The sequence below is a fragment of the Bactrocera tryoni genome, chromosome 1, assembly GCF_016617805.1.
Source record: "Bactrocera tryoni isolate S06 chromosome 1, CSIRO_BtryS06_freeze2, whole genome shotgun sequence".
In the NCBI taxonomy this organism is placed as follows: domain Eukaryota; kingdom Metazoa; phylum Arthropoda; class Insecta; order Diptera; family Tephritidae; genus Bactrocera; species Bactrocera tryoni.
In genome coordinates, this window is record NC_052499.1 from 30,285,060 (window position 1) to 30,301,216 (window position 16,157).

The 16,157-nt window shown below is 35.8% G+C and overlaps 1 protein-coding gene across 1 annotated transcript; it reads left to right on the forward strand.

The window, feature by feature from the left end:
- Positions 1–1,509: 1,509 nt before the first annotated feature.
- Positions 1,510–2,232, forward strand: LOC120766582. Its single transcript, XM_040092178.1, has 3 exons — positions 1,510–1,632; positions 1,690–1,882; positions 1,935–2,232. The coding sequence occupies exons 1-3, from the start codon at positions 1,616–1,618 to the stop codon at positions 2,124–2,126; spliced, it is 402 nt and encodes a 133-aa protein (XP_039948112.1). The 5' UTR covers positions 1,510–1,615; the 3' UTR covers positions 2,127–2,232.
- Positions 2,233–16,157: the final 13,925 nt, after the last annotated feature.

The window sequence follows — 16,157 nt, forward strand, 5'->3', positions numbered from 1 at the left end:
AAAGTCACCAATAAGGTTTCTATTACTTTTTTTTTAGAGTTTATTTTAAATCATAATAAAGGAAAAATAAAAACTCATTTATTATGACTTTTAGTTTTCGTTCCATGAGCAAACTGTTGTGAAATAAATTTAAATTAAAAAAAATTATGCTATTTGCAAAAAAATACTTGAGTGTCTTAACTAAAATGTCTATATTTTTAATAAAAACAACCAGAAAAAACTGGTCTGAATTAGATACACAACTTTACTTATTATTTGTTTTTCAAATGAAAATCTTTAAAACAACGGTTGTGCTTTTGATACTTTTTGATACTTTTTTATACTTAATTTTTTTAGCTCGCGGCAACGCTTGACAAGCGTTTAAACTCATTTTTGAATCAGTTAAAACAATAGCCGCAGAATTAGATTTAGAAATCAAAATTCCGCGTTTGGCGAAACGGCAAACTAATCGCGACAATTATGAAGGCGAACCGGAAGAATATTACCGCAGATCAATTTATATACCGTTTTTAGATCATTTTTTGGACCAAATCAATGAACGATTTTTAAAACATCGAGAGCTGCTTTCCAAAATTGAAAACATTTTGCCAAATAAATGCATAGATCTTGACGTTATTGCAGATGATTGTTCGTGTTTTAGAAAAGCAATGGTCCGCTGATGTAGAAGATCCCGATGATTTCGTTGCTGAATTTAGAATGTGGAAAAGGTTAAAAATCTTTTCTTCAGATTATATTTTCTAACTAAAATTTTGAATATATTTTCAGGAACTGGTTAAATCAAACAAAGAGATCCAAAACTTTTTTAGACGCGTTGAATTGTTGCGATGCAAAAATTTTCAAAACAGTGCATCGTTTTTAAAGATTGGAGCAACAATCCCTATATCTGTCGCTTCAAGTGAACGCTCGTTTTCCTCACTTCGCAGGCTTAAAACATATTTAAGAAATAAAACTGGAGAAGCACGCCTCAACGGAATGGCTCTCTTGAATATCCATAGAGATATAGACGTGACGGAGGAAGAGATTTTAAATGTTATGGCCCAAAATAAAAGAAGTTTACACTTCAATTTGTGAATAAAATAATGAAACATTGTCTTTTTACCTAAAACAAAGGAGTCAAATTAAGATGAATTGTAAATATAAGTATAATAACCCATCAAAAGTAATAGAAATGGATACCATCCATATTTACGTAATCAATGCAAAAAATAAAACCATTTATCATAACTGTAATTCCAACAACTTTACTATTAACGGTAATTATTTAATAGGATTTGAAAATTGTAATGCTCAAATTGATAACTTAGTCTATAGACATCGTAAGTCCCCTCACAATGAAATTATTACCAAACCCAGTTAAGGTTATTAATATTACAATCACAAAGAATTTAAGTATGGACGAAATACATTTTCAAAATATTAACACCCCTATTCTGTGCTTTTGACAAATTAATAAAATATTGACAATTAACTCAAATATTTAACAAGCGATATTTTGGTATTCTGTGGCAATCTTGATAAAAGTAAAAGCTTCAATTCGTAAAGCTTTCCCCACACGTATGGTGAAAAAATAATGTAAATAGAAAACAGCTGATTTCTATTCAAATTATTCGTTAAAATGGACAATTCTGCAACGTAAGTTTCCAAATTTTAATTATTAACAAAATTTATAATTTAACTTTTATTTTATAGTAAACCCAAGCACGATAGAGCTACGCACGAGCAGCTGGAGGCATATGTGTTGTTTTGCCAAGCACACCCAGAAATTAGTACGGGGAAAAATTGCCCAAAGACGCCTCAACGGATGAAGGAGTTGTGGCAACAGCTGGCAGAGCAACTTAATTCGTGCAGAGGACCAATACGAAGTGCTGCAAAATGGAAAGAGGTAACATTTTAGTTTATTTTTCGTTTATTTAATATATTGTGTTAATTAATAGACGTTAGGCGTTTGGAAAAGCCAACTGCGCACTCGAGCAAGGCGGTTGAAAATGAATCAAAGGCTCACAGGTGGAGGTCCAAGTTCCAAGCCGATGACGGACTTCGAAGAAATGGCTTTGTCGACATTTGGCTCGGCCGCTGTAGATGGGATGCAAAATGTGCAAAGCCTAGGTTTAACGCCAATTGAGTAAACAGATGAATGCGCAATTTCATCACCCACGGGTTGTCCTCACCAATTATGCAGTCAGGTAGATGCAAGCCCAAATCCCGAACACCATACAGCAAGTCCATCGTCACCATCTACGTAACGACCAAAACTTAATGATTTATTGTAATTTTAGTTCGAGAGAATCGTAACAGTTATTGTAATAAGAATAAAAAGCTTAAAGAAAATAGGAAAATGTTGTCGGCAACTTAAGTGTAACATAATATACAATGTTTATAAACATAATTTTTGTAGACATGTTTACATACATAATTTCTCCATCGCCTAAATTTAAAACTCTCCTGAGTTTAATACTTATTTTAAATAAATTAAATGAGATTTTTATGTTTTCCTTCAAATTTCAGTTGTCTTTTTATGTTTGAACTATGAACATTTTGTAAATTATTAAATCTAAACTTAGGTTCATTTTTATGTCGTAAAGATTTATAGTTTTTGATATATCCTTCTTTCCTATTATCCATAAATATTTCTCTATTTTTATTTCTTTTTTTAAGATAATTTGTTTTAAATTTTAAAATATTTTCATAAATAATTTTTTTATTACAATTCCCATATTCAACATCGATTGGTTTATATCTTGTAACAGAATGATAGCTATTATTATAAAATTCTACAGCCTTACTCATTTTATCTTTTATGCTTAATTCTTTGTTTTCAATATACAAAATTCTTATTTTTTCCGTTAATGTACTATGGAGTCGCTCAATGTCACTATTGCCTGTGTGGTTATTTGGCTTAACAAAATGTAAATCTATGTTTTCGGTTTTAAGAAAATCTTTTATATTAACGCTTTTGAACTCATTATCAGTTATAATTTTATAAAAATTTCCTCTTTGGGATTTGTAATGTCGTAATTTTTCGATTATCGTTTGATTATTACGATCTTCCAGATAAAAAGCTGTTGCAAATTTCGAAAAACGGTCTATAAAGGTTAAGAAATTGCATTTGGAATTTGTATACACATCCATATGTACTATTTGCTTTGTGTCCGTCGGAATATCTGTAAATTTAAAGTTTTCTTTAATAGGGTTGCGATCGTATTTACATCTGCTACAAATATCGCAATTATTTATAAATTTCTGTATGCATTCTTTGAGTTTAGGGAAATATATCAGCCGTTTTAAACCTTCATAATTTTCGTTTATGCCTGCATGTCCCGTTTCATTCTTATGGTATCTTTGGATCTCTCTATAAACTTGGTCTTCACTTTCTATTTCTTTTGCATTGTACGAACAACTTACAAATTTCACATTTCCGTTCCCTTCGAATAAGTCTATTATTTTTTGTTGTAAAATATTGTATTTATGATCGTCTAATGCAGTAAATATACCTACTTTTCCAGTACCTATATGTTCTGTTAATAAATGTTCGAAATTTGTTTCTAAGTCAGCTGAATTAATAAATATTTTCTTTTTGTTATGTTTATATTCAAAGTCTTTGATTTTATCATCTGTAAGAATTATTTGCGTTTTAAAGCGATTAACAACTGTGTTAAGAATGCCAATATGATTATGAGTGTCTTCCTCCTGAGAATGTCTCGTCTCATGATCATCGGTATTATTATATAGAGAATCGGCTTGTTCAGTTGATGAGTTAAGTGTATGTATTTCATCGCATCTAATTCTACTCAAAAAGTCTGCAACATGATTATCTTGACCCTTTATGTAGTTAATGTTAATATTAAATTCACTAAGTTTAATGAGCCATCTATACAATCTCGGATTTAGATCTTTTACATGTGATTTAACAAAAAGCCATCGCAGTGGTTGATGGTCAGAAAGAATGTCAAATTTAACACCAAATAAATAAGGTCGAAAGTAACCAGTAGCCCAAACAATTGCTAATAACTCTTTTTCAGTGGCAGAATAATTTTTTCATGGTCATTTAGGGTTCTACTAGCGAAGCAAATTGGATGATTGTCTTGCTGCAAAACTGCACCCAGGGCATAGTTGCTAGCGTCTGTTATCAGTTGAAAACGTTTTTTAAAGTCGGGGTACTTGAGTACGGGAGCTTCAGTTATTATTGTTTTAAGTTTTTCGAAAGCAGTGATGAAATTGGGATCATTAGGATTGACTTTAGCATTCTTTTTTAAAAACTTTATTAGTGGATAAGCTACCTTTGAGTAGTCGCGAATAAATTTTCTGTAATATCCGGTAACACTTAGAAACGATTTGATCTGCTTCACATTTTTGGGTAGTTGCAGCTTTAAAATGCAATCAACTTTTGCCGGATTGGGTTTCACTCCTTCTGGGGTGAGTATGTGGCCTAAAAAAGGAGTTTCTTTTGCGAAAAATTTGCACTTATTAATTTGAATTTTTAAGTTTGAATATCTTAATTTGTTAAGAATATGCTTAATGTCGACGACATGCTCTTGTAAACTTGTGGAGAAAATTAAAATATCGTCAAGGTAGACGACGCATCTTTTATTAATATCGTTTTTCAAAACTGTATTAATTAGACGCTGAAATGTGGCCGGTGCATTTTTGAGCCCAAAAGGCATTCGCGTAAATTCGTAGTGACCATGTGGGGTGGAAAATGCCGTTTTCGACCGGTCTTCCTCTTTAACGAGGATTTGGTGAAAACCCTTTGCCAAATCTATCGTGGAGAAATATTGAGCTCGGCCTAATTTATCTAATATACTTTCAATATTAGGAATAGGGAATTTGTCTTATACTGTTATTTGATTTAACTTTCGGTAATCTATTACTATTCTCCACTTATCCACCCCTGAACTATCCTTTTTTTTGGGCACTATCCACAAAGGTGCATTATAAGGTGATGCACTTTCCCTAATGATGCCTTGACGTAGCATGTCGTCTATCTGTCTATAAATTTCCTTCTCGTGTACATGGGGGTATCTGTACATTTTACAGTAAACTGGTTTTTCAGACACGGTCTTAATTTCGTGCTCTACACAATTAGTATTACTTAATATTTCACCCTCCATAAAAATTAAATCTTGGAAATCGTTAATAATGGTCTTTAGTGCAGCTGACTCCTCGATATTTAGGTCACTAAACAGGTTATCCATTACATTTTTCCCTAGGCTTGTTGGCTCTAATTGGTAAATTTCGTGCCTATTGTATGGAAAATTAGGAAGAAATTTTAATACACTATGGTTAATAATAACTACTTCTTTACTCATATCAATTACGGCTTGAAGAGGTTTTAATATATTTTGCCCTATTATTGCGTCGAATTGTTTATCTCTAAAATCTGTTAATTTCCATGACATAGTGGCATTTTCGTTGAACTCAGTTGGGAAGTCGGTTATGATTTCATGATAAATATTTGATTTTGAATTAAGAGAAGAAAATAAAATTGGGTTATGTAAAGGTATTCTTTCATATTGCAACAATTTGTCTTTGTTTAAAAGAGAAGTTGTGGATCCGGTATCAACTAAAGCAATTAATTTATCATGCTTAATTGTAATCTCAATTAAGGGAAGTGTCGTTTTGAGGCAATTGTATGAAAATTTATTTCGTGATCATTTTCGTTATATTGAAAGTTGCTATGATTAGAATATTGTTGATAATTGTTGAAACGTTCAAATCCTTCTACATTTGTTCCTTGATCAAAATTAGCATCTGCGGTATTTACCTGTACGTGATCTACATCCATTTTCGATAGCGTACTACTTTGTGGTAACGCAAAGTTACGGTTTCTAAAACTATTGTTATAACTTCTGTTTGCTTCAATTATATTTGAATTTGGTTGCTCAAATTTATTTTGTCTTACAAATTGTTTCGTTTGGTTGTGATTACGATTAAAACTTCCATTTCTACTATAGTTCGCGAAGTTGTTGTTATTTTGGTAAGTATGATATGGTCTTTCGTTTCTATTATATGTAGGCTTATTTTCTATGATATGATTTCTAATAAGTCCTTCTGTTTCTAATAAATTATAAGCATCTCTTAAAGAGTTAATACCTTTATTAATGATGACTGAAGCCAAATTAACATCAATATTGTTTAAAAATGTTCTTAATATAGTTTTTTCAACATTTTTTGGGCTAAATTCAATAGGCTTTTCGTCATCGTACTCGAATTTCTCATTTATTTTGCATAAAATATCTCTTAGAGCTAATTAATAATTAACAATATCATTTTTATTTACTAGCATAAATGCCTCTTGATACAACTGGTTATAAGATTTTTTAATACCAAAGTTTCGAATAAGAATATCTCTTACTTCTATCCATGTTGGTGAGGGGCCAAGAGTTCGAACGACGTGCAAAGCTTCACCTTGAATCTTATTGATTATAATACGATGAAACACGTAGGTTTTCTCTGGCGAATCCGTTGGAAAAAACGTTAAGACCATGTCCACTTCTCTTAAGAACGAAGTAAGAGCGCATGAGTTGTCACCTTTATACTCGCGAATGCAATGTGCATCTTTAATTATCTCATTTAATGTAAATGTTAAAGCACCGTTGCTCGTTGCCATGGTAAATTTTGTCAGTTCAATTGTTCTTTATATATTATTTTACGCTTTGTTCGCTCTCCAATGTTTTTTTTTTTTGCGCCCACAAAACCGGATTTGTGTACATAGGTTTCACAAAAATAAGTTTTGGCGGGAAATCGGTGGCTTCTTTTGCTGGTTTTACCGATACTTGATTACGGAACTCTTTTAGTTTAATTTATTCTATTGTATTTTTATTATTATTTTAATTTTTATTTTAATTTTATATTAAATTTATTTCATTTTGTTTTATTCCTTTTTTATTTCTCTGGTTTCACATTTTCACACTGGATGGAAATGACCAAAAAAGTCACGTTCTAGTGTTTTTTTTCTGAGCGATAAAATGCAATAGTTTTTCTTTACTTTTACATCCCCACACTTTATTGTTTTTTCTTTAATAGCTAGTCTCACTTATATATAACAATTAGTCATACACTTGTAAATATATTTTAATATATTTTTGTGATTATTTTCTTTTTCGGTTCTTTTTTTTTTTTGACTGCGCCAGTTATGTGTATTAAAACAACCGATTCCGATGAGTGATCAAAACTTAATGATTTATTGTAATTTTAGTTCGAGAGAATCGTAACAGTTATTGTAATAAGAATAAAAAGCTTAAAGAAAATAGGAAAATGTTGTCGGCAACTTAAGTGTAACATAATATACAATGTTTATAAACATAATTTTTGTAGACATGTTTACATACATAATTCGCATGTACTGTGAAGAGTTATAATCATTAATTGGAGAATCAAAGTCTTCTGCAACCCCGTCATCTATTTCGTTGAACGTAATGCCTGCTTTCGTCATTATATTATGCAATATAACGCAAGTACTAACAAACAAAGCGGAAGTTTCGTGTGAATAATGTAGAACTCGGTGCTTCAACAAACATTTGAAGCGAGATTTTAAAACACCAAATGCTCTCTCTATGCAGTTTCTTGCAGAACCATGTAATTTCTTGTATTTTTGCTCTTTATGGGTATTAGGTGTTCCCACTGGTGTTAAAAGCCACGGTTCTAGAGGATAACCTTGATCGCCAAGAAGCCAAGATTCCCTCCGTTGTTGCTCAGACGTATTAGTATGCTGACGAATGAGCTGTTCTCGTAGGTCAGAAGTTGCCCAAATTCCAGAGTCATGTGTTGCACCCGGAAATTTAGCATTTACAAATGTAAAACATAATCGGTGATCGCAAACCTAAAAAACGATACATTCAAAAATTGCATTGGCATATATGTATGTATGTATGTGCATGCAAAAACAAAACTTACTGCTTCAACATTGATTCTGTAGAATCCTTTTCTATTTAAATATAAATTAAGAGGACGTTCGACATTATTTGATGGTGGAGCAATGATAGTGTTGCGTCAAGCGACTTATACGAATATATGTTCAATTTAAAATGAAAATAAAATATGAAATTAGAATTAATTACTTTTTTTGAAATGCATGTTATATTCGAATTATACTTTCATTGTACTTACCCTAATAATATTAAATATACTTACCTTAATCTATTACTTTAAGTTAACGAAATGAATTATACTTACCTCCTTTTTGTACATACGTACATACTAACATTCCAACTGTTTTTTCCCGTTAGCTTTAAGATTTAGGCTAAGTCATCTAGTTGCTGAAATAAAGAAAGGAATTGTTATTTGACCGCAATCGAATCCGCACGCGTTTTCTCTTTTTTTGTTTTCGCTATTTCGCCGTCGCAATTCGGAAAGTCCAGATTCTACTTAGGTACAGGCAATTGGTCAATTTTTGTGAAGTGAACTTTTTGAAATATCAAATAAACACGCATCCCAAAAAACTTTAAGTCTCAAAAACGCTTGAGAAATTTTTCATGGCGCCCGAGCAGGGACAAATGCGTGTTTAAAAAAAAAAAAGTTAACTTAAATTTTACACAGTGGAATAATAATAGTGCAAAAAATTCTTTTCGCAACCAATTGCCAATAATTGTACCCTTTTCGGAGTTCGGTGTTCGGTGTTCGGTTTTCGAATTTCGATGTTCACGGTTCAGTGAAGTGAAAAAAAAACAAAACGAATTACAAAAAAAAATAACACAAGAAAAATTATAAAAAGGATTAAAAATCCATATACATACATATATGTGCAAGTACTTACATATAGAGATATACGAATTACGTGCAGTGGAAATCTATAAAAAATTATATACATACATATATACATACAGTGCAAAGTGCAGTGCTGAAACCCGTATACTTACCTAAGCTTAAAAAAAATCGACAAAGAAGAAAAGGGAAGTATTGTGGAGTGTGTGCGTATACGTGTACATAGAAATTCACCAAACAAAGAAATAACATAAAAGGAGGTGCTTGATAAGTGCGAAAAGTGATCTACTTATGCGATACAGTGGTGGGCACAAATAAAGGCACAAAACGTTTTTGGCGTAAAAAAAAAAAAAAAAATTATGTTACAGTTTAAAAAAAAAAACACAAAAACCCCGTTGCCTAAAGTGCCGCAATATTGAACAACCGGTAAAGCCTAAAAATCGTTAGAAACCAGAGTGCCGGTGAAAAAGACAACCCGTTTCCACCGCTATCCGTTAAAATCATCACTACGCTGCCGCCATCGCTGTTGATATTCAGCCGCTGCTGTCATCGCCCTGTTGCTGCTATCACGTCGCTGCTGCCGTCAATTTGCTGCTGCCTTCAGTCGCTGTTGCCATCCCGCCGCTGCTGCCATCACGTCGTTGCTGCCGTCGATTGCTCCTGCCGTCACTTTGCTGCTGCCATCAATCCGCTGCTATTTAAGTCGTCGTGGGAATGAGCTGCCGCTGCATCCTGTGCCAAAGGGACGTGAACGCCGGCATACAGCCGACGCACCAGGTAACGAGTGCGAATTATTGAAAGTGGTGCAAACAAAAAAAACAAAACTAATAAAATTGCAAACGCACACTTTCAGTTTTTGGCTCTCCCTTTTTTCACATTACACGCCTATTTGTACATATATATATATATATATATATTGTTTTCTACATATATTGTATATTATACACATACATATTCTATACATATATTGAAGTGAATGTGAAGGGATTTTGGGATTGCGGATCGCCTACATTAAGGTGCAACCTTTTTTTAAATCGCATAATTTTAATTCGGTCAGTTTTTTTGCATATTATCTCGGGTTTTCGCAAATTTAGTTATTGGACAATATTTTTTCGCGTTAAATTTTCGACTGTGCTAGTGCTCATTTTGCATAATTCATCGGTTTGGCTTTCGTATCCTTGGGAATCGATATTATTCTTTCTCGTTTTCGTAACCGATTCCAAATATATTTGTTGCCAACCTTTATTGCTATTGGTTTGGCTTTCGTATATTTGGGAATCGATATTTTTTCGTTTTCGTTATCGATTTTTAATATATCTGTTGCCAACCTTTGTAGTTTTTTTTTTCGGAAATTCAAATTAAACACGCAAAATGAGCAAGCCAAAGCCAACTATCGCCAACCTCTCTCCAAGTAAGGAGTTAATCGACTTAAAGTCATTAAAGCGTCAAAGGACGGTGGCAAAAAATAGTATTTTGCGAATAAAGACGGGCCTGTTGGAAAAAACCATGTCGTTAGATCCAATTGAATTGGAATGTCGGCTCGACATATTAAATTCACATAGCGAAAAGCTAATGAAATGCCAATCTAAAATTGAAGAGATTGATGAAGACGACATGGCCCGAGTGGAGTTAGAGGACATAATTGTTGAAACGAAATCAACAATTAAAAATATTTTAGCCAAAAATAGAACGTCAATTGCCGAAACATCTTTCGTAGCTTCTCACAGCTCAAGACTCCCTAAAATGAATTTGCCGAAATTCAAGGGAGAATATTCAGAGTTTAAAAATTTTATGAGTTTGTTTGAGAGCTTGGTTCATAATGATCCAAATATCCCAGATATAGAAAAATTTAACCATTTGGTAAATTGTCTATCTGGAGAGGCTCTGGGGACAGTTAAAGCGTTTCAGATGTCGGATGAAAATTATCCGAAAGCGTTGGCAAGTCTCAAAAAAGTTTACGATAATAAGTGCTTGATATTTTTCAATACAATATCTAAACTTTTTGAGCTGCCAACCATCCCAAAGCCATCCGCGCCTTCATTGCGATCAATGATTGATGAAGTGTCTGCTGTTTATGACTCTTTGCTATCTCTGGGCGATGAGAAGCAAATAACAAACGCCATTATAATACATATAGTTATGACAAAGGTTGACTCTGCCACCCGATCCAAGTGGGAAGAGCAACTTGACTACGATCACTTACCATTATGGAAGGATTGCGAAGCAACTTTAAATAGAAGATTTCAGCAGTTAGCAGCGGAAGGAGCATCCAGTTCGAGGACGAAATCCGGATCCACAACCAGCATGAGCCACATGAAGCAGCAACACATGGACAGGACAAAATCTGCTTTAGTTGCTGCAGATGCAAAGCAGCCGACTTGTCAAAAATGCAAGTCAAAGGAGCACCCTTTAACTGCCTGCCCCACTTTCAAGGCGCTTCCTGTACAACAGCGGTTCGAGTTTGTGAAATCGGTGCCCTTATGCATAAATTGCTTGCGTAAGGGGCATACGGTATCCAAGTGCAGAGCGGATCGATGTCGTGTATGCAATCGATCGCATCACACATTGTTGCACCAGTACCCGGTTTCCTTCCCCGCTGCATCTCATCCGCAACCATCAACCACACATGCCATGCATACAGCGAGTATGCCGGATCGGGTAATGTTGGCGACAGCTGTTATTCAAGTGAGGACCAGTTATGGTGAATACCTATGTACCTGCGAGAGCGTTACTGGACTCAGGCTCCCAAGTCAACTTTATGACGGAGGACTTGGCACAAAAGTTGCGGATTCGTCGCCAACACAAACCGTTAAACATAATAGGAATTGGAAATTCCAATACGAAAGTGGGGACAAAATTAAGCGCGTTTGTTAAGTCGCGGGTAAATAATTACGAATTTTCGGCGGAATTTTCGGCAAATCATCCAGACCATAACATAAATGTCAATGGCTGGAAAATTCCGCACAATATTAAATTGGCGGATCCAGAATTCCATAAATCAAAAAAGATTGATATATTATTGGGTGCAGAAACCTTTTCCGATCTGTTAGCGGTTGGCCAAATTAAAAGTGGCCCTAATCAACCAACGCTACAGAAAGCCCTTTTAGGGTGGGTTGTGTCTGGCAAATGTGCTAGCAATCTAAGTCCTCCTCCTTCTGCAACTAGCACATTATGCCAATCTGAAGATGACTTAACGTCAATTAATTCGGTGGTCCAAAAATTTTGGGCGTTAGAAGAATTACCTTCAGAATCAAATGGCATCAAATTCACACCAGAGCAACAAGAGTGTGAAAAATTTTTCGTAAATACAACTCAAGTATTGCCTTCAGGACGGCTTCAAGTTAGAATGCCCTTTAAAGCTGACCGTAAGTTACTCGGTCACTCATATGAAACCGCAGTTCGGCGAGAGAAGGACATTAAAAGATCCAGAACTTCGTAAAATGTATCTGGACTTTATGAATGAATATAGAGCCTTGGGTCACATGAGCCCAACGAACAATAAGATCCCGAGTGAGCCACACTACTTCATTCCGCATCAATGCGTTTTAAGGCCCGAGAGCACAACAACCAAATTACGTGTTGTATTTGATGCCTCGAGTCGATCTTCAACTCAAATAGCGTTGAATGAACTGTTGATGGTAGGTCCAACCATCCAAGAAGAGTTATACTCAACTCTTCTTCGTTTTCGCTTACATAAGTATGCACTAACAGCGGACATTACTAAAATGTACCGTCAAATAATTATGCATGAAGAAGACAGAAATTGTCAGCTTATTGTGTGGAGAGAGCATCCTTCTGAGCAAATTCAAATTTTTCGTCTTAACACCGTAACATACGGCACTGCGCCTGCTCCATTTCTCGCAACACGGTGTTTGCAAATGCTCAGTGATGCCAATACAATGAAATATCCACTCGGTTCATTGGCCATCAAAAGAGACTTTTATGTTGATGATTTATTAACAGGGTCCGAAAATTTTGAGTCTCTAGATTATTTGAGAAGTGTGGTAATTAAAATATTAAACTCGGCAGGATTCACCTTAACGAAGTGGTTTTCGAACCACCCTAAATTTTTCGACAGTGATTGCACTGAAAAGTCATTAAGCTTCAATGACAAAAGTTCCACTAAAACGTTAGGAATCCATTGGTTGCCGAAAGAGGATTTGTTTCGCTTTGTTTTAGATGACAATTTTAATGATCTGCGAGCTACCAAAAGAAATATATTGTCAGTTTCTGCTCGCTTTTTTGATCCTCTTGGATTACTAGCCCCACTAGTTACCAAAGCAAAAATCTTATTGCAAGAGCTTTGGATCCAAAAACTAGATTGGGATGAGTCGATTCCATTGCGCCTTGACACTAGCTGGCAGAACTTTAAAGCCAACCTAATGCAGCTCTCATCGATAAGCATTCCTTATTACGTAAACGTTGAGTCGAGTGCCATCTGCCAAATACATGGCTTCTCCGACGACTCAATAAGGGCGTACAGATGCTGCATATACATACAAAGCCAATATGCTAGTGGTATTAAATGTATGCTGCTTACTGCGAAGTATGGAGTGGCTCCGCTTAAGACCAAATCTCTTCCGCGTCTTGAGCTCTCGGCAGCACATCTCCTTTCGAAATTATGGTCAAGAGTAGCGCCTACGTTGAGTCGACATTTCGAAAATATTACATTTTTGACAGACTCTGAAATCGTTTTACATTGGATTAAAACACATCCATCCTCACTACAAACCTTCGTCGCAAACAGAGTGTCCGAAATTCAAGAGTTGATTAACAAAGTATATTGGCGACATGTGCCAACGAAACAAAATCCTGCGGATCAAGTGTCTCGGGGTTGTAACGTGGACGAATTGAATAATTCGAAATGGTTTGACAGTCCACAGTTCCTCCTAGAAGACCCTGCATTATGGCCAATTAATAACCACTTCCAGCTCTCACCAGAAGACGAAGCATTAGAGAAGAAGAAACATACGTTTACACTAATTTCAACTACTCAGAAAAATTCAATATTGGACCTTATTGAAAAATTTTCGTCTCATAAAAAATTGCTTCGTGTGGTCGCATACATATTACGATGGATAAGACGACCACCAAAATCCTCCATGGGACAGAATCTGACTTCAGAAGAGCTAAACTTGAGTTTTTAAAAATTGCACAGGTGGTCCAAAATTCAGAATTTTCGGATGTTATTCAAAAATTGCATAAAGGTACCACCCTACCCGCAAACTTGCAAAAACTCAACCCGTTTTTGCATGAGTACTCGGATACGTCGCTCTCATTCAAATTAATCCGAGTAGGAGGTCGCCTATTAAATGCACCTCTCCCATACGATGCCAAATTTCCGCTTTAATTAAATAAAAGTTCGCACTTCGTTATAACGTATTTACGGTTCCTGCATATTCGAAATCACCACGCTGGAGCTAAAGCGTTGGTTGCGCTTCTTCGAGAACGCATATGGCTAATTAATGCCCGAGAGGCTTGCAGTAGAACCGTAAGAAACTGTATACATTGTTTTCATTACAAGCCGAAGTTGCAAAAGCAAATAATGGGAAATTTGCCAGTCGAAAGACTTCGAGCACTACGACCTTTTCTTATATGTGGCATAGATTTTTGTGGTCCGATATACACAACTTTAAAAATACGCGGTCGACCACCCGTAAAAACATATATTGCAGTTTTCGTTTGCTTTACTTCCAAAGCAGTTCATTTAGAATTAGTTTCAGACCTGTCAACTAATTCATTTATTTTCGCCCTAAAAAGGTTCATTGGTCGCCGAGGAATGCCCCAGAAGATGTTCAGCGACAACGCAACCAACTTCGTCGGCGCCGATCACAAGCTGCGCGAGCTGAAAGAGGCGTTTCTGGCCCAGGCAACGGAATTGAAGGGATTCGCCGCAGACGAAGGGTTCAGCTTCACCTTTATACCACCGCGGGCGCCGCACTTCGGCGGATTATGGGAGGCCGCGGTGAAGTCCGCCAAACATCTAATCGTTCGCGCAATCGGCAACGTGCTCCTCACGGTAGAGGAGCTATCAAAACTGCTGGCCGAAGTGGAAGCAATCCTCAATTGTCGGCCCCTAACACCTCTGAACCAGGACCCCAACGACGGCGAAGCGTTAACTCCGGCGCATCTCTTAATAGGGTGCTCCCTGCGATCACTCCCACCAGCACAGGTAGAAATAGACCCAATTCATTGCTGCGAGAGATGGCAACTTGTTTGCTGTCTCAAGCAACAGTTTTGGCGACAGTAGTCCAAAACATACCTGACGGGTCTTCAGGAGCGCACCAAATGGTTACACCCGAAACGGAATCTGCAGCCCGGCGACCTCGTCCTCGTACACGAAGACAACACACCACCGCAGCAGTGGGTAACAGGACGAATCGTCGCAACCGTCGAAGGGCAAGACGGCAAGGTGCGAGTCGCAGAAGTAGCAACCAAGACGGGCACGATTAAGCGCCCCATCCACAAACTGGCTGTCCTTCCACTGGATATTGAAGGAATCTGATCCTGTCAAAGTGGCCGGTGTTGCGTCAAGCGACAAGATATATGTATATTTAAACCTGAAATTAAAATTAAGAAAAAATGAATTATAAAAAATTATAAAATATTGAATTATTTAAATTATTGTATACTTACCTTAATTATGCATTCATACTACTAATCTACTACTTACCTTAATACTTACCATAATCTATTACAATATTGAACGAAAAGTTGAAGATAATTATATTTACACCTTTTTTATACATATGAACATTACCACTAGTTTAAGCCGTTAGTTTAAGATTTAGGCTAAGCAACTAAATGAAGAAATAAAGAACTTCCTATTGTAATTGAACCGTATGACCGAACGCACGCGTTTAATTTTTATCGCATTTTTCGTGACAGGCAATTAGGTTTATTGACTTCGTTCGCGCATTCCCAAGTTATATGTATTATCGCTTCTCAAAAACGCTTGAGAATTTTCAGATAGCAATATGCGTGCAGTCAATTGCTCCTATGGTGCTTTTTATTCCAAATTTTCTAAAAAATCTGGAATATATGTATTTCAAATAAATTAGCATATTATTATTTGTATTACAATAATACTTGCCCCGTTTTTATAAAAGTTTCTTCCTCTATTGAACTGGGAAACTTTATTTCTCCTCCCTTCACCTTCACACTAAGTTTTGCTACAGCTCGCACACTTCTCGAAAGAGATGACTGACTCATGGGCAAGTTGACGTTGTTACCTACACATTTCTGATATGAGCCGTGTCCAAAGAAGTTCAAAGCTGCTAGAACCCTCACAGTTAAAGGTAGTGACGTTTTCTGATTATCATGTGGGGCCAGTTCATCAATTAGGCGGCGGCAAATTTCACGAGTTAATCTAAAATTTTGCACAAAGATATTCTCGCTCAAAGAAAATGGATTGCTATCGCCGCGTAAACTTTTTAAATGCCGCGAGCAATTCCTAT